Genomic DNA, 19214 nt, shown 5'->3' with positions numbered 1-19214 from the left:
GGGGGAAATAGACCTAACCAAGGTCCTCCCCAGTTGTGGAAGAGACTTTGTACCACGTCTGGATGGAGACACCATTCCTGAGCCCCAAGGCATCTACAGCTAAGTTTTTCCACCCTGGTGTTTAAAGAGTCAGGCAGGTGCTGCATGACCAGGAAAATGTCCTGGGATTCCAGCAACATCCAGAGGTGTACAGCTTCCTGACACAGAATTCCGAACTCCAGTCCGCCATGTTTGTTGCAGTAACACATGGTGGTGTTGTTTATAAACACATGAACCAGACTCCCCTTAAAGGATGAAAGGAAGGCTTTCAATGCCAAGCATATTGCTCTCCGCTCCAAAAGGATGATGTGGAGTTGAGACTCCACCAGAGCCCTCTGATCTCCACCTCTCCCAAATGGCAGCCCAACTCAGAAGTAGCACACGTGTCACCACTGTGAGCTCTGGATGGGAAAGGATAAGGGGTCTGCCACTGACCCAATCTCAGTCTGTCATCCACCACTGCAGGTCTTTTGCAGTTCACTTTGGTATCAACACCGGATCAGAGAGTCCTCCCTGATGCTGAGTTCATTGGAACTTTAGGTCCCTCTTCAGAGCCTGCATATGCCAATGGCCATGTTTTACCAGCAGGTTAGAGGAGGCTATGAGGCCCAGCAGCCTAACAACCAGTTTTACCAAAATCCAGGCTAGAGGCTGAAACATCAGTATTATAACCTGAATACCCTTGACTTGATGATCTGGAGAAAAAGCACCAAATTGCACTGCGTCCAGAATGGCTCCAATGAAAGGGAGCTTCTGAGAGGGAGTCAGGTACAAATCTTAGAGGTCCACTGTAGTCTGGAGGTGGGAGACAGCTGCATGAGGCAAGGCCATCTTCAACAGCCAGTCGTCAAAGTAGGGGAAGACTGGAATCCCCAGCCACCGCAAATGGGCTATTACCACCGCCATCACCTTGAGAAACACCTGAGGGGTGCTGGGAAGGCCGAAGTGGAGCACAGTGAACAGGAAAGGCTCCTCACCTGCTATGAACCACAGCTAACCTCTGTGATCTTTTAGGACTAGAATTTGGACATATGTGCTACCATCCAGGATCCAGGGCAGAAAGAACCTCAGTCAGTGTGAGCATTTTCAACTCTTCCTTTTTTAGGAAATAGTTGAGAGGGTTCAAGTACAGAATAGGACAGAGGTCCCATCCTTATTCAGCACCAGAAATTAGGGGGAATAATACTCACAACCTAATTATGATGGAGGTACCCTTTCAATAGCTCCTTACTCCAGAAAGCCTTTACTTCCTGTCCCAAGATCAATAGGTGGCCCTCCATCAGATGGTCAGAGGGCGATGGCAAAGGTGGTGGTTTTTGTTGAGAAGAAAGAGTATAACTCTACAGGAAATCTGAAGCACCTATTTGTCTGACGTTATCGTCTACCACTGGGTAAATGGTGCCATGGCCTGCTGCTAACACGTTTTGGAGGACATATTAATGTTGTTGTGAGGGCGTATTAAAGAGGCTTTGAGGCTGCAGCTGCTGAGGGCAGATTGGGTAGACCTCTGGCCTTTATTCCCACAAGGTTTGAGGGAGCTTCATCCAAGGCCACGAAAGGACTGAGACACCTATTGGCTGTGGTGGCTACGGAAGAAACAACATGGCTGATACCCTCTACCATAGCTAAAGAAGGAACGGAAGGTGGATTGCAGTTATCATGGGGCCATAATGAGGTGCAACTACCTATCGGTTGCCATGCGATCCTTAAAACTCTCAAGTGCAGACTGCCTTTTAAACAAAGAGGTGATTTCCATCAAAGGGTATATCCATTAGGGATGCCTGGGCATTCTCTGAAAAGTCAGTTGTTCTCAGCCAGGTATGAAGTATAAGCGGCACCATTTGGCAATGGCTCTGCTCCTTGAGGTGGTAGTATCCAATCTGCAGTAAACAGTGAAATTTGCAGCATTTCTACAATCAATAATACCTTGGAAGAGTATGGCTCAGGCCCAGTCTTAAGCAAAACTTGTGTGACCATGTCCCATACAGTATGGAAGCATCAGCCCCATAAGCATGCTGTGTTCACAGACCGCAGTGCAAAGCTGGTGGAAGGAAAAATCTCTTCCCAAATGTATTCAGCCTCTTGGATTGCCTAGGGAACGTGCCAGGGTTGATTCTGGAGGTAGAGGCCTGGACCACCATGCTCTCAGGGGTAGGATGCTGGGTAAGGAAGGCTGGATCTCTGTTTGTGGGGTGACAGCAGCAGGCGATGGTCCTGTTCACAGATGTGCCTGTGCAAGGCTTGGCCCAGGCCATGAAAAGGATTTCAGTGAGGGCTTCATTAAAGGGAAATAGGAGTTCTGAGGAAGATATTTCCAAGTTGAAGCAACTCTTTAAAAACATTAGTTTTGACTTCCACCGTGCGCAGCATCAGGTCCAAGACCTCAGCCACCTCCAAACCACCATTGAAGAGGAGGCCCCTTCCTCTGTATCCACTGTGGGAGGAGAACGGGAGCCAGTGAGGTATCCAGACCACTGGCATCAGCCAGTTCCTCATATCAGTTATTGTCAGCTATGAGGTCTTCAATGGGGTAGGGAGATCTGTAGGGAACGTCACATCCCCTCCACTCATGCTCCTCACCGGGCCTTTCAAGTAAGCAAGACTTTCTTCAATTCAGACCGTCTGGATCTGTTCGACACCGGTGCTGGTGTCTTGCGATGTCTGTCTAGCTTTGTACCTGAGTCAGGAATCATGATGAAGTTGGTGGGGGTGTCACCGGTAATGATGTTAGTGGAATAGGCTGCAGAGGGGGTTGTGAAGTCACCGGCAGGGCCTGTCCAGATCCACTAACAGATCCAGAGGGCCTAGCTGCTGCCGAGGGCAAACCCACTCAAGGATATATAGTCAATCTCCCACCCGAACCCATGTGGCCTGAAGGTGCTGCAGAGTGGTCTGTCAGCTCAAAAATGAGGTGCATGGCCTCACAGAATTCATGGAGTTGGGTGGAGGTCACTCCAGCTCCAGGAAACTCAGGGAAGCATCAAGCCGACCCAGGCTCAGGCTCCAGAGGGATGTGAGAGCAGGGCCTAGATTTGTGACGTTGTTTCTGCATCACCTCCAATTGTTTTGAACTGGCATGGAGAAGTTAAAGAGTTCTTCAGCTTCTTGAACTTCTTATTGTGTGACTTACCTGAAGAAATCCTGGATCATGATTGTGAGGAAATGGGGTGTACTATATGGTGAGGTTGTGCGACCTCACCATGTAATACACTCACCAACCCCTTTAGGACCATTAGGTTTTGTTTGTCAAAGCTTCAGCTCAACCCTCAGCAGCGTGGTTCTGATTAGCAAGGCTTACTCAATGGAATAAGTGTAAAGCAATTAAATAGCACCAAAACAACTGAGGAAGAAATCAACAAGACACTAAAGAAATCCCACAACAATTTGTAAAATTAGACTATATTATTTATTTTGACATACCATAATGAAAAAGATCCACCAAAGGGTTCCAGAGATACATAACTTACAAGTTAAAGTAAATCAAAGTGTTTCACTCAACCACAAACAAGCACTGGCAAATTCAACAAACTTCAGGCCTAGAAGTTTTTTCACTAAAATGTAGGGCTAGTTGTTATGCAGTCCCCTGGAGTCAGTTTAGAAAACCACCTCTAGTTGGGAGCCAGTAAGGGGGACCAAAAGCTACTTAGAAACAGTTAACTCAGCTGGTGACTCAGCCTTCAATCAGTTCCAGGCACCTTTATCCCTTACACGACTTTTCTATAGAAGGGGTCCTGATGCAAGGGATGAAGGATGCTGAAGTTCTCAAGATGCTCAAAGATGCTGTGGATGTGATGCATTTGATGGGAGTCTTGCTGCCACTACTCTTTAGTCAGTGAAGGGGGTAAGGTGATCCTGGTCACAGGATCAAAGTCCATCAAAGCCTTCTCAATGCTGTCAGAAGTCCAGCCATTGGGCTACCAGTCGCGGTCACAGACCAATCCTTCCTGGGTTGATAACTCATCCTCTTAAGGTCCCAGCTGCACTCTAGTTACACTCCTGAGTTCAACAAACTCAAATGTGACATTTTGCATTGGGTCCTGCTCCCTGATGCTGCACTGCAGCATTTGTGGCGGGTTGAGGGCTTTGGGCCACTAATTTGCCCCTGCAGGATCCTTCATCTGTTGTTTCTCAGTGCTGCAAACAGGAGTCCCATCAGCTGCTCTTTGTAGTCTTTTGGCTTTGGCTGGGTTGTGGAGATGATTCCTCCTTGAGCAGAACACAGCAGGCACAGTCCATCTCCTTTTCTAGCCACCAGGTGCAGCAGGTGCACTCCACAATGACGCAGCCTCTCTTAGCCAGTTCCATGGTGCAGCAGGGCAGTCCTTCCTTGATCTTTCTTCCAGTCCAGTTGAGGTCTGAGTCCAGGGTGCTAGGGGTGACCTACTAATGCTTAGAAAATGCACTCAGGGCAGGGTTTGTGGGTAGCCAATGGGTTACCAGGTTCCTTCCAGCTTGATGACCACTTCCGGTGAAGTGTGGCATCTGGGCATCCCAGTGTTCACCTTTCTTCTCACTTTCAATATCACAGGACCCAGTTTGTGGCTGTCCCTTACCCAGCACAGAGGTGTGGCTACAGAGGGGGCTAGACACACCTAGAAAACCATTTTGGAAACTGGTTTCCTCTCTCCTGTCACTAGTGGCAGCCTGTCTTTCTCACAATGTAGCAGCCCCTCTTCCAAGTGTTACCCATTTGCCCTTCAAAGACAGCTTCTCCTTTGAAGCTCGACTTTTGGGCCAAAACTTGTGTGGCTTCCTGCAGAAGGGAGATGACACCTCCTTCCAGAGCAGGCCCTTATTGCACCATTTCCTGGTAGTTCTTAGCACAACTCCCCAGGAGGGCAAAAATGTGTCTCAGCAACAGGAGACCCTCCAAAACCGATAGGGGCACAGGGGCCTAAAAGCAATAAAAGCAAAAGTTGCACACTGCAACTTTTTACATTAATTTCAACCTGAGTATCAGGCCAGGCTTAATGTAATGAGCTGTTTGATACCTTAGATGATTCACATTGGTTGCACCTTTCCAGAGTTAGCACAGGTGAGGGGTCAGCGTGTAAATCTGTACTCCAAGCCTTACCACAGTAAAAATTATAGTTTGGTGTTTTTACTATCACAACATGTAAAATACATGTTGTGCACATGCGATATGTAGCATCCTGCCTTAAAACTCAATAGGCCTGAAATAGGGGTGACTTACAGATAAACCACGTTGAAGTCTGGATTTGCCATTAATTTAAATGGCAAAGTCAGGTTATCAGTTTAAACTGCTCTTCCAGCCTGCAAATGGTGGGCTGGGAATCTTGTTTTACTCGTGTGACACCCCGGGTGGCACAACCAGTGCTGCAATCATTGGGGTGACCTTCTAACTTAATTGCCCTGGCTACCATTTACTAGGGAGTTACATGTATGTTGGCTTAGCCTATTGGGTATGAGCCCATTTGACATACCTGTTTTAGGGTTAGGGCACAGGCATGGAGCTCTGGTTAACAGGCCTAAGTGCACATTCAGAGTTTAAAAACCAGCAGCATCAATCCAAAAACTTGGGAGGTGACCATATAAAAAGACATTTCCTTACAGTGATGATGACTGGTGATTGACTCTGACAGTGGTCTAGGGACCTCCCTCCTGTTGGGGACATGGGGCAGAGTGGAGTTGCAAGTCGAGTGGCTAGGAGGTCACTCATGGATGTCCTTTGGATGCACAGTCTTGCACTCTGCATAGGCCTTGGGGTTATGGGCCGGCTCCAGGCACCAAAGGCACACCAAGTGAGGGTCTGTCACAGACATTTGTGATAGGTACCACAAGGCTTAAATCAGTTGTATTTTTGAGGGACATAGTAAAAAAGGATGAGAAAAAAATGCAGACTGGTGTACAATTGTCATTAAAAAGTTACAAAATTCCAGTCATAGAATGCCTAAGGAGAGCTTGATCTAGTTCTGCAGTGATGGTGCGGAAAAGAAGGAACCAAGGTCAGTGCACTGTCGGGACACCTATATAGGCACCACACATGTCATTTCTGGTATGGGGAATGCCAATGTCACCACGCAAAGTCAAACAACGCTCCATATTGCTGTGCAAGGGGACAGTTCAGAAAAGTTTCCAGATCCAGTCTGACGCTTCAGAAATATTTGAAGGTAAGGAATCTGCAGCAAGAATTCTCTATCAGATACCTAGTCTTTCTGCCCATCTGGGGTGCAGTGCCCCATTCTCATGGCAAGCAAGAGCAAATTTTGATTCTTTTGGCCATACTTTTGACTGGCAGAGTAGGAGTAAATCCAAATTTCCTTCCACTTGCCATGGAGAACTGTTGACTGGCAGAGTAGGAATAAATCCAAATGCCCTTCCGCCTGCCATGGGGAACTGTTGCAATATTCAGGCCAGTGCTCTGCCACCCCAGGTAAACCAACTAAAGCCAGCCATTTTGAAAACTAGACACCCAAGGGATGCCAGGGTGGAGTGCCTGGCATGGATCCCACAATGTCATTTTCTGACAGGAAATGTTGATGTCTCCACATTATGTTTAGGGCTCTTCTAGGGCTAGCCACTCCAGTAAGAAACCATATTTTTGGGAGAGTTGGGAAAATGCTGGGTGATAGGAAATTTGTGCTCCCTACAAATTCTAGAATTTTCCATCACACAAATGTGAGGAAAATGTGTGCTTTTAGCCAAAGTATGAGGTTTGCATAGGCATCTAGGTAAAAAAAAAGCTGGTGAGAGGCATGAGAGTGATGCTACTCTGCACTCCCCCGGATGTCTAATTTCAATAAATGTGCTGGTATGGGAGATTTGCCTATGTGCTAGCTGAGCTAGGGCCCAAGTTCCACAGCTACCCAAATAGCAAAAAAGGTTGGTTTTCAAAGGAAAAGTGTGATGTGCCTATATTGGCTTTTGAGTCCTTTCCTTCCACTGGCACTAAGCCCACCCACCAGTGAAGTACCATTCTTATTGGGATGTGGACTGGTAGAAAATGTATGGCTTCCTGCAGGTTTCAGAACTTTTGTGAGGGAATTAGTGTTTTTATACACACTGTGAGGTCTGCAAGGGCTTCTGAGTACAGATACCTTGTTAGAACCACATAACCCCCACCACACTGGCTAACCCCAGGTATCTAGTTTTCAGAAATGCCTCAGTATGGTAGGTTTTCTTGGGTGGCAGCTGAGCTAGGGCCGAAATACACAGTTACCCACATTGTTAAAAAAACATAGATTTGGCTGGGTAAAATATGATGCCTCCAGGTTGCATTTTAGGGTGCGTTATGTTGCAGGTGCTATGCCCAGCCACACAAGTGGGGTACTATTTATATTGGGAGACAAGAGAACTAAGAAAGTAGAACACTTGTTTTTATCTATTTGATTTCTCTCCATTTGTGACTTCCACATGTAAGTCATTGTGTAGGAAAGAATTGCAAAATGCTCTCTGAATCACATGGTAGTATGAGTACCCACAAATTTAAAGATGTACAAACAACCACTGCTCCTACATTCAACCTCTGGTGTACATTTCAGGAATACATAGGTTTCCTTCACACCCATTTTTCACTATTTTTTTACCTTATGAATTGCTCTATTCTCAACACACAATATTAACCATTACAAGGTGCAGTACAGTTTGTTGGCTCTGCGTACTTCAGTTTCTTGGGGAACTTGCAAACCCTTAATTCCCATGTCGGGAAAGGGCCTAATGGACGTACCAGTCTACTGCTTTTGTAAATCGGCCATCATAACAAGAAGTTACAAATGAAAATGGTGTAACAAGTGGCAGTTTTTTCCTACTCATTTTTCATGTTGTTTTTAATTCAACAGTAAGTTTCTTTTGGAAAACGTCAAGGGATCTACTCAAATGATCGCTTGCTAATTTCATTACGTTGCCTACTTTTCAGAAAGGTACAGATTTCTGACATCACCCACAGATTTTCCACCTGTTTCCACCAGTGGCATAACTAAACTCATGGGGGCTCCCCTGCAAAGTGCATGAAAAGGGGCCCCCTGAACCAGTCAGAAGCTTTCCGGCCAGAGACCCGCCGCCTGTGCACAGTGTACTGTGCTGAGGGGGCCCCATGGAGCTCAGGCTCCATCTGCTCCACAGGGGCTGCTGGGGGTATTGTTACACCAGTGGTATCCACCACAAACAAGGAGTAGATTCACAGCACAAAAAATAAGGAAAATGATCTACTTCTTAGAAAAATGCCAAACTGTGTTAAGAATTATTTTATACAGCTCTCCATGTTCCTGAAAGCTGGGAAGGTGGTGAGTTTAGCACAGCAAACCTTTTGTTGATACCACACTGAAACACTGACAATTTGTTGCAGATCACTTGTCCCCTTTTTTCAGAAAAAGCCAAATTTAGCTACATTTTACATTTTTTGTCCTCTGATGCTGGTAAAAAAGGGCACACATTTGGCATGCATACATTATGTGAATAACACTTTGTGGATGCATAAGCAAGAAGTACCTTCAAATAGTCAAAAAGAGCTCAGGACTGGGATGGAAAAGCATCAGCAGTTAAGGGGTTAAACATGTGGGAGTCTCAGGGATCCTCTCCCTTTCTTTTCAAACACAGATAAGGTGACACATTAGTTATAAAATATTTGGCCTATATATATGCAAATATGTGTGCCAAACCAAATATTTTCCACAAACCAAAACTGTAATTATTATTGGACCTACTACTGCATTTCATACTAAGCTTGACGTTGTTTCACCCAATAAACTTTCATGGGTCAGACAAAATGCCAAACTGTGAACTACCACTCAGTGTTCAGGTAAGAAGGTAATAACCAGTTGGTAAATAATGTTACATTTTAATTTCTCAATATACATGCACATTTTTCTCAAAACCACTTTTAAAAACATAAAAGTGTAACAGGGCAAAATCAAGATATGTAATTCTAGGTTTACTTGTTCATGTGTGGCAAAATATAGAAACAAAATTCTGGGTACCTGGGTGACCAGCTAGCCGTCCACCTAGAATGCAAAGAGAGTAAAAGATATTAGAGAATAAGTTAGATACCTTAATCAGTAGCACAGTACGGTTTATAGGGTGTTCAGGTAGATCAAGGTGGAAGATATACAGTGTCAAGATTGGAGGTGGAGCACTGGAGTTAGAAAGTACTACACAAGTATCCTGAAAAACAAGCAAGTAACTGTACAGTAAAATCTGGTAACATCAGGTAAAGAGCCTTCAATTCTAACCTCAGGGCCATCAGAAGCTAATGTAGAGATATTACGGCTGAAGGTGCATGATTGTGTCTCCTCAGGCTAAAATAAGTCAAGCTGATGGGTTTAAATGTTTTGCAGATGCACTCCTGACTACCTAATCAAGCACAAGTAGATAAAGTTGCCATAAACCAACTAGAAATAATTCAATGTTTTTACCACTATGACACCTAACAGACACACAAGGATGTGGAGCATGGCTGGCAGGCATTTAAATTGAAAACAGAGGTTACTTGAAACAGCACTACTTTCAAACACTAGAGTTAGACCAATATCAATAATATAGCTAAGGTTCAATACAACTATCATTACAGTAGGGCACTGTTCCAAAGCCTTTGATTCCACAGGACAGCGACGCCTCCTCCGTTAGGGTGGAGGATTATCTCCCCAGCAGCAGCTGCTCCAAACCTTTAACAACCAAACGATAATAATCAATGTTTATTATCGTTTGGTTGCTAAAGGGGCGGGCCATGGGGTCTGACGGGGATGAGCGGAGTGCACCCCTCAGCGCGCATGTGTGTTTGGCCAGCCATTTGAGGCCGGCCAAAAACACGTGCAGTGTGCTCTCTCCAGCTCAGCACTGTGTCGCCGGGCTGGAGAGAGCATGCACAGGCTACTAATCTGCCTGGAAGCGCCCTGGCTGGGCGCTCCCAGCTAATCCTGATGCTGCTTTGAGAAATGTCAGGACTGGCCGCAGGGCAGGGTGGGAGCCTGTGCCTGGAGGGATTGAGGAAAAGAGGAGCGGCGGTGCAGCAGCAGTGAGGCGAGGCAGGTAAGTTTTTATTTTCTACATTTGTAAAAAAAATATTATTCTCCCGCTCTTTTCCGCCCACCCCGCCACATGCTGCCCCACCCCTTTTAATCCCCACGAGCCGCGACTGTAACAGGATGGAGTAAAACTTAAAATTATGTGGGGTTTCATTTTAAAACATTAATGGACATCGCTCAGCTCATGATATTCAAAACATAACATAGTTTATATGCCTATTAACATTCCTCCTTCTCAGTTTTTTCAAAGTCCCCCAGTCCATCTTATACGACCAAGAAATAATTAGGGTAAGGAACATTGGACATTATGGCCCTCATTATGACCTTGGTAGGCGGCTTCAGCCCCCGCCAAGATCTGACCGCCGGGCGGCCGCAACACAGGAGCCGGCTCCAAATGGAGCCGGCGGTGTTGGGGCCGTGCGACGGGTGCAGTTGCACCCGTCGCGCTTTTCACTGTCTGCATAGCAGACAGTGAAAAGCTGCACGGGCCCGTGTCAGGGGGCCCCTGCACTGCCCATGCCAGTGGCATGGGCAGTGCAGGGGCCCCCAGGGGCCCGGCGACTCCCCGTATCGCCAGCCTTTTCCTTTCGGTTCAAACCGCCAGGAAAAGGCTGGCGGTAGGGGGACTCGTAAACCCCCAGCCAGCGCTGCTAGCAGCGCTGCCCTGGCGGATTAAAACCGCCGGGACAAATGTGGCGGTAAATCGCCGTTCCCGGCGGTACGACCGCGGCGCTTCCGCCACAGTCGTAATACCTTGGGGAGCACCGCCAGCCTGTTGGCGGTGCTTCCGTCAATACAGCCCTGGTGGTCTTTGACCACCAGGGTTGTAATGACCCCCTATGTCTCATGGGTCACTTTATGGTGCAGGCAACTTGTTACTTGTTACATGTGAAGCTGGTGTTTTCTGTAAGCTTGCACGCTGTGCTTGCATCTTATATGTAGTATTATGGGGTGTATTTATTGTTCTGCCACGCATGGTGATGTTAATGTTTATGCCAGGCCATGACAGCACATCCTGCTATACTGCACAGCTCCCTTCTTTATCATCTGCTCCAGCAAATTCCCACTGCTGCAACTGAGATGCCTGAAAGCCTGAAAGCCTATGGGGATCTTGTGACCCATGAGTATAAAATGAAATATTGTGAGGGGATTAATTCTTGGCCGTCATCTTGGCTGTAACAGTAATTAAATGACGCACCATCAAAATATTTAGAAGTGGTATAATGACTACAAACATTCGATTGTATGGCAATATGCCTATTGCTAGAGAAAAGAATATCAGTTTCAGAAGATGAGGCGGGTTCCTTCTTTGCTCACTCAAAGCCATGTCTTCTGCAATGGTATCTATGCAAGCGCTGTCCCTCTTTGCCTGATGTATTCTCATTAGAAATGTTCTTGTCATTCCGTTGCAGAATGAGTAGATACCTGTACATATACCTCATACCTCTCACACTGAAGTGTGCTCCTCTCAGTTCCTTCAGCCATGATGCCTTTGTTGGTGAACATGTGCTTACAATAAGAAAGCAACTGAATATCATTCACTGTCTTCTAGTGGAAGGGAAATACCCAAAGAATGGTCAGTTGATCGAATCTGGCAGAACTGTGTGCACTCTTACTAATCACACTATTTATCGTCCTGAATAATGAAGAAAATATTTTCTGGGGTAGGCTCTACTAAGAGGTACATCCTCCTCAAATCAGTGGAAGACTTTTTCATTTCTTCACATTTTAATGTGTCTCTGGACCTCATTGTACTTTGAATGCATCACACTGGATGCAGGGGACCATTCTCATCTTAAAACATAGATATATGTTTTCATTACAGATATGGGCTCCAAGGGCTATACTGACTACCCAGTTCCCTGACTTCTCTTGACTAATAGGCTTTTTGTAGCCTCCTGATCTCCCCTTGCTCAGTTAGTCCTCTATAAAGCCTTCCAAAGTTAATCATATTTTTCTGATTTATGTATGGTATGAGGCTGTTCAATGCTTGCATCTTTTATAACAATATATTTACTACATGTATCTCTGAGAGCTCTACAAAAGTCTAACATTAGTTGTAATCAAGAAATAGCTTTGGACTGGACTGGAAGACATATATAAAGATGGCTATTTAATACCATTATTGTATGTGTGGAGGGGCTATGGTCCAGAGGAGGTGGGCCCCATGTGACTATCTATGTATTATATGTATAAATGTGAAAAAGTGTTTCTTTATCCATGGTCACTCCAATGTTTTTGGACTGATGCTGCTGGTTTTTGAACTCTGCACACTGGGGCACTGCTGTCCAGAACCCAGTGTATGTGCCCTGATCCTCAAATCATGGTTAAATGGTCTAACTCTTAATTAGCATATTTAGCTTCCCAGTAAGGCCATAGTGGGGAACAAGAAACACATCACTTGCATTGAAAAGTTAATGGTCCCTTTTTGTGGCATCCACTAGGCTGCTAAAGCAAACATGGCTTCAGGAGCACATGTGTAGCCTGACTCATGCAGCTTTTATCCCTGGGGGTAACCTGTAAATATAACCTTTTTGACAGGAAATGGCCCCTACTTTTAAATATTAAATAAGTCACCGCTAAGTAAGCCTTGTAACCTACATGGTAGGGCACCTAGTATTTAAAAGCAGTACATGCAACGATTAAATGTTGGAATGTACCTACAGTAACTATACCTCAAAAGCTATTTTCACTGTTTAGTGATGTAGCTGTCCTATGAGAAAAATGAAAGTTCAGAATAAAATCATAACCCTGATATTTCCAGTTTGGGAGAAGCTACAGGACATATTCAAACACTATTATTAATGTTTATTAGACATACATTGAATGATGCAGTCAATGTTTAATAAATATTTAGGAAGAGGACCTTCAATGAGTTACGCTTTACCTGCCTGTTCCTTAAAATATCCAGTTAGCATAATTCTTCTGCCAGATGGCCCAGGAGGTGATTTCCCATTATGAAGTGTGAAACTGTTCCCAGAGCAGGAACAATGGCTTAAGCCTTTTCACAGGAAGACCTGAGAGTGAGGTATGTGACAAATATCAGCTCAGGAACAGTTGTGGGATGGCTTTTCGGCACTATGGCAGTCTGGAACTGCCAGATGGGCCAGTTTGAAAAAGCCAGTCTGTGGGTTTGTTTTTTCTTTGGTCACGTCAAGACCCATGGGACCCAACAAATGGCCTACTCAATGGCCCATTCTGGCACTGCTGTGCTCCCCATGAAGCCAGTCCAACACTGATCTGGTAGAACAGCTGAGAAGGGTCCAGTTATTTAATTATCTAAGGGAAAAGGGTGAGGCCTGTCCATTCACAGTTAAGTGTAAAGGGAGACTTGGAAAAGAGACACCTTTTGTTCTGTAGGCTCTCTGTAACCAACATGGCACCAGCCCAGTGGGAGGGGCATCTGTGCCCAAAACAGCTTTGGTCCTGCTGAAGAGGAAGGCACTGCTCATTTACCTTCAAACAAGCTGTCTTCCAAGGCAGAATGATTCTACTACATTGGATTTGCCTCAGAATACCACACTATGTTATTCTGAGGCATTAGTTGAGTTTGGTAGATACAGCCTGTAACCTTGTCCTGCTGGAGAATAGTGATACCTATTTCAGAGACTAAGTCAGAAGGTTAATTATTTGACCAGGATGAACAAGCTTGATGTATCCAACCCACCTCCGCATCACAGCCTTCCTGAAAAACATCTAGGTCTCACTCAAGAACAGTGGCTACTGATTGGCGCTTTACTTTTTCTTGACACTTTTTGCCTTTAGCATTTAAAAATCCATATCTCTGGTTCCTCCTATTACATTGTTTTCATTTTTATGTCCTTTTGTTCTTAAATGTGTCTGTATTTTTCTAAATTGGTTGCAGGGTTTTTAATGTTTTATGCTGCTGCTAATAGCTACAAGGGATTGAGCCCAGATTAAATTATTGAAACTATGCTTTATCTTAACAAGTTTCTGGCCCCATACCTGTGGTAGACTCCAATCCACCTCAATTAATAATCGTCTTTCTCACATTGGTGGCAGAGGTGAGATCTAGAATTTGTGTTTCCTGTGCCATTCAGTTTTAAAGGTCAAACTCAAAAATCCCTACACTAAATTGACCACAAAAAATAATGTTTGATGATGCAGGCTGGACCAGCCTCAGACCTTCTGAGTTGGCCATCTATCACATGGAATGCAGTGCCAAGCAGTCAGATAGATCTTCAGGCCAAGCTGGAAGCTACAACTCCGTTTGAGAAGAAGCTGGCACTGAAGGAAAAGAAGCTGGCTTTATAGTAAAAGGCAAGATTGGGACATGCGCAGGCTTCTGAGGGTGGTGGCAGCAGAGTTGAGCTGCATTGCAGGTTGGGGGGACTTCACATACATGTACCTACCCAAAAGTGTGGTGCCTAGCTTTGTGGAGGGGGATGACATTGATAAATAGTTCATTTCCAATGAAAGGGCATTGAAGAAGTGCAGGGTAGATAAACAGCACTAGAGAGCATTGTTGTGGGGGGTTGGTGCCTACATTGGGGAGGGATACACTTCTGACTCTAAAACAGGAGGTAGCAGATTTGTACACTCGCATGAAAAATGTGCCAGTGAAGTAGTTTGGTTTTTCTCCTGAAAAAGACCATATAAAGTTCTGAGCACAACTTAGGTTGTTTTTTTAGACATCTTATTGAAAGGATGGGTGGGCTGGGTGAAATGCAATACAATGAACCATTATGATAGGCTATACAATTTGGATATGAAGGAGCATATTTTGAGTAATTGTTCTTAGAGTTGCATCAGAATTTAATGCACTGCAAGCTGACTGACCCCGGAAAGACTAGGAAGGTAGTAGATGAGTGGATATGCATTAGAGTGCCTACAAAGGCCTACGGAGTGAGCCCAAAAAAGAGAGGCAATCCCTCACCAGGGAAAGTAGGAGTGTTGCAAAGATAAAAAAAACTGTTATCTCAAGGGCCTCAAAAGTATGAGACAGAAGGAGTGTCACTAACCATTAATTAAAAGAAGTAGGGTGGGTAAAAGTGGGATTGAGTCCTTTGTACACCTCAAAGGCTAGAATGTGCTTGGACTGTCATTGGTCCTGGTACAAGAGTGGTGCCTGTTCCAAGGGGTTGAAGTTGGCCCAGGAGAAACCAAGGGATGGACTGAAACACATTAGTCTCTTTGCATGGTGAATGAAGAAATGCTGGGTGAGTGTGTGTGGCAAAAAGGGCCCTGTCCGGGTAATCAGGCAAGCCTGAACTCTGGGAAAAGGCTCATGTTCCCACAGTCAAGAGGAAGGACAAGGGGCATAGAAAATAATCCTTTACATTTCCCACTGCCTAGAAAGAGTCTGACCAGCAGGGGTAGGGTCTGGAGCCTAAAGGGGAAAAAGAAACTTCCCTTGGAGATCTGCCTTAACTTTCAGAGTTGCACAGAGTATGAGGACCTCTCAAGAGAACTTATACAAAGCACACAGAGAGTGTCCAACTCTTGAAGGCCTTAGGCTCCAGGCTAAGGCACAGCAGCAAGGAGATACCAGTGGGATGCACAGTGAGACCCCCCCAAAAAAACAGGGATAGCCAGGAGGCTGATAGTTCCTCAGTGCTCTCTGGTCCTCTTTCTGGAAATGAGCCATGACATCCACTTAACTGGACATCTCGGGTGAACTAGGACTAGAGAGAGGCTGGCTAACTACTTCTACTGGACCCAGAAGTATGGAAAGATAAAGGAGCTCTGTCACTCCTATCAAGCCTGCAAATCCAGGCCCAAAACAAGAGAACAGCCCCAAGTGTACTTTACACCACTCCCTACCTTTGAGGATGGTGGCTGCATCCTTGGTGGCCAGGAACCTATTTGGTATCTTTACCAGGTGGGTTTCCCCAAAGAGGTAATTTCAGACAGGGGGGACAGATTTCATGTCAGCTTCATTGAAGGCCATGTGGGAAGAGGGTGGGTTGACATACAAGTTTCCCACACCTTAACACCCCCACATCAATGCAAAGATTCAACAAGACACTAACACAGATCATAGGTGTTGGAAATGGCCCTTTTTGCAGGGTTATCCCCAGAAGTTTTGCCTTCTTCTTCCTATCTTTTTAGGTCTGTTTTTGCTGGTTTATTGTCTCTGCTCACTTTACTGCTGCTAATCAGTGCTAAAGTGCAAGTGCTCCCTATAGATATTGTACTGTTGATTGGTTTATCCATGATTGGCATATTTGATTTACTAGTAAAGTGCACTACAGGTGCCCAGGGCATGTAAATCAAATGCTACTAGTGGGCCTGCAGCACTGGGTGTGCCACCCACATTAGTAGCCCTATAAACATGACTCAGACCTGCCATTGCAGTGTCTGTGAGTGCAGTTTTAAACTGCCAGTTCAACTTGGCAAGTGTACCCACTTGCCAGGCCTCAACCTTCCCTTTTACTACATGTAAGGCACCCCTAAGTTAGGCCCTAGGTAGCCCCTTGGGCAGGGTGCAGTGTATGTTTAAGGTAGGACATATACTAGTGTGTTTTAAATGTCCTAACAGTGCAATACTGCCAAATTTGGTTTTCAAGTGCCCGCGACTCCTGCACCGACTCCGGAACCAACAATGTGATGTCAGTGACGCCGCTCTCTGGAGCTCACCGCGAGGATCACGACGCCCTGCAAATCCAAGGTACTGTTTGCCATAGCTGGCCCGCAACTCCGCGGCCGGCCTGAACTGTTGGTTTTGTTGATCGCGACGCCGTGATAGCCCCAGGTGGAGCTATCGACTTCAAGGAACTGTAGTTTTTACTAAATCTTGCAGAATTCATATTTTTCTTACTGTAGGTTTGATTTTTATTGTATTTGGTCTTGTTTTATATAGATAAATATTGGCTATTTTTCTCAAACTGGTGTGGTGTCCTTTTGTAGTGTTTTCACTTATTACTGTGTGTTATGTGCAAATGCTTTACACATTGCTTCCGAGATAAGCCTGACTGCTCGTGCCAAGCTACCAAGGGGGTGAGCAGGGGTTATCTGAGCGGGTATCTCCCTAATTCTGACTAGAGTGAGGGTCCCTACTTGGACAGGGTGCAAACTGACTGCCAACTAGAGACCCCATTTCTAACATTGGTTGTCAGCGGTGAGGATAGGACTTGCATTTGCACTTGACCTACAGTGACTGGTGTGCACTACTACCATATCGCAGACAATTACGTGCCACATACAGTTTTTTGGGTTTGATTTTTTTCTCTTTGGCCTACTTTTGATGTTGAGTTCAAGTGAACCCCAACGACATCATGCCCCAATCAAGAGCATCTTCAGTTGCATCCCAGGATTTGGTTTTTGAGGAGGATAGGTTGGAAACCTATTCCGTGAGGAACTGAAGGAAGTTTGTAAAAACCTCAAAGTTCATATCAGAGGCCTCACCAAAAAGGAGGAGCTACAGAAGGCGCTGAGGGCCTGGGTAGCAGCCAGAACTGCCAGTGGGCAGTCTGAGGATCCAAATGAAGAGTCTACTGACACAAATTCTAGGGAAGATGTACTGAGTGTGCAGCAGCTGCCGGGGGGGGGAGGTACCCCTTGTGCCAAGCAGTAGTGGTGGATCAAAAGGACTGACTCCAGCGGAGCTGGAAGACAGGAGAGAAGCCAGGAGGCACCAGATTGAGTTGGAGAGATTAAAAATGGAGGCTCAGAGGGAGCAGCGAGCCATGGAGGAAAGAAAGATGCTTTTGGACCATGAGCTTAAAGTAAAAGAGCTGGATGTGAGGAGCAGGTCCAGCCAGGATGGTGACAGCAATTCCTCAGTGCAGTCAGACAGAATTGTGCACATTCCTAAAAACGTAGGGAGAGAGTACAAAAAGGGAGATGACATACAGAGGTGGTTTCAGGGATATGAGGCGTCCATCCACATGAATGAGGTCCCTGAGAAGAATTGGGGAGCGGGATTGTGGATCCACTTCACAGAGGAGGGGAGGGACACTTTTCTAGCTTTGGGTAAAGGGTACAACCTCACCTACGCTGACATGAAGGAGGCCCTTCTCACTCGGTATGGTCTCACTCCTGACAAGTACAGGGATCAGTTTAGGCAAAGTAAGAAAACTGAGTCCCAGACCTGGTTAGAGTGTGTAGATTTGTTTTGCAGAGCACTGGATAGTTGGGTGAAGGACAGTAAAGTGACAGATTTTCAGGGGCTTTACAACTTAATTGCATGGGAGCACTTGTCTAGTCTGTGTTTTGCAGAGCTGCGCCAGCACTTGACTGACTTGACTTGGCTGTAAGCTGACTGACCCCAGGAAGCTCGCTATGGAGACGGACCGCTGGGTGAGTACCAGGGTCCACAAGAGGGTTTTTGGGGGAGATTCTGCGAAAGGTGGGCAGGGTTCCCAGAAGAAGGAGAAGGAAGTCAAGGGAGAAGCAGACAGATCCCAGGATAAGGAGGGAGAAAAAGAGTCCCAGGCCCCTTCTGACAGGAGGAGGGAGGTTCTGGTAGGTGGTGGCCCAGGGCACCCCATTTTCAACCCGGTGCTTTGAGTGTTCCCAGTTAGCACACATGAAAGGGGACTTTTTCTGTCCTAAGACAACCCACATTGGTGGTCCCTCTACCGGGGTGGCTAATGTGGCCTTAAGGGGAGGTAGCCCCCAGGGGCAGGTCATAGACCATGCCATGCCTTAGTTGGGAGGTTGACTCAGAGAGTGAGTTGGTGATCCCTGAGGGTGGGAGTCGTCACTTCCACCAGGTAACAGTGAATGGGGTCCCAGTCACTGCTCTGAGGGACGTTGGGGCTAGCCATACAATGATGGTGGAAAGGCTTGTCTCCCCAGAACAGTACACCGGCCAGGTGTGTAGGGTGACACCAGCCCATGGGCAGGACTTCTTCCGTCCTATGGCCCTGGTATCCCTAGAGTGGGGTGGGGAGGTGACCCAGAGGTGGGTCATAGTCAGTCCCCAGATGCCCATAGACTGCCTTCTGGGGAATGAGTTGCCCCAGGTGTCAGGGGAACTGGGAGGGGTGGCCCCCAGAGGCACCCTCACAGTTCAGTTGTCTGGGGGTACCACTCCAAGGCGGAGGATACCGGATCCCAGCACGAGGGACAGGAGGAGGGAGAGCCCACCCATGTCCCCTGCTCAGCCTTAGGGGACAGACCCAAGGGTGATTGACCAGTCTCAGGACACCACTCCTGAACTGGTGGGAAGAGAAGTGGAAAATGGGTGCAAGTCACCTGGTGTTAATGCCCCCCACTTTTTAAAACCAC

General features: G+C 46.2%; 1 protein-coding gene across 50 annotated transcripts in view; it reads right to left on the bottom strand.

Moving 5' to 3' along the window:
* The window catches only part of LOC138288307 (mucin-19), a 1675551-nt gene that overhangs the window by 1611072 nt on the left and 45265 nt on the right, over positions 1–19214 (bottom strand). For all 50 annotated transcript variants that reach the window (XM_069229764.1, XM_069229784.1, XM_069229763.1 and 47 more), the window contains exon 3: positions 8976–8999. In XM_069229764.1, the coding sequence (XP_069085865.1) occupies positions 8976–8999 (24 nt within the window). The remainder of the gene's footprint in view (positions 1–8975; positions 9000–19214) is intronic.

Source organism: Pleurodeles waltl, chromosome 4_1, assembly GCF_031143425.1.
Source record: "Pleurodeles waltl isolate 20211129_DDA chromosome 4_1, aPleWal1.hap1.20221129, whole genome shotgun sequence".
In the NCBI taxonomy this organism is placed as follows: Eukaryota; Metazoa; Chordata; class Amphibia; order Caudata; family Salamandridae; genus Pleurodeles; species Pleurodeles waltl.
This window is presented reverse-complemented; position numbering and strand designations above follow the sequence as displayed.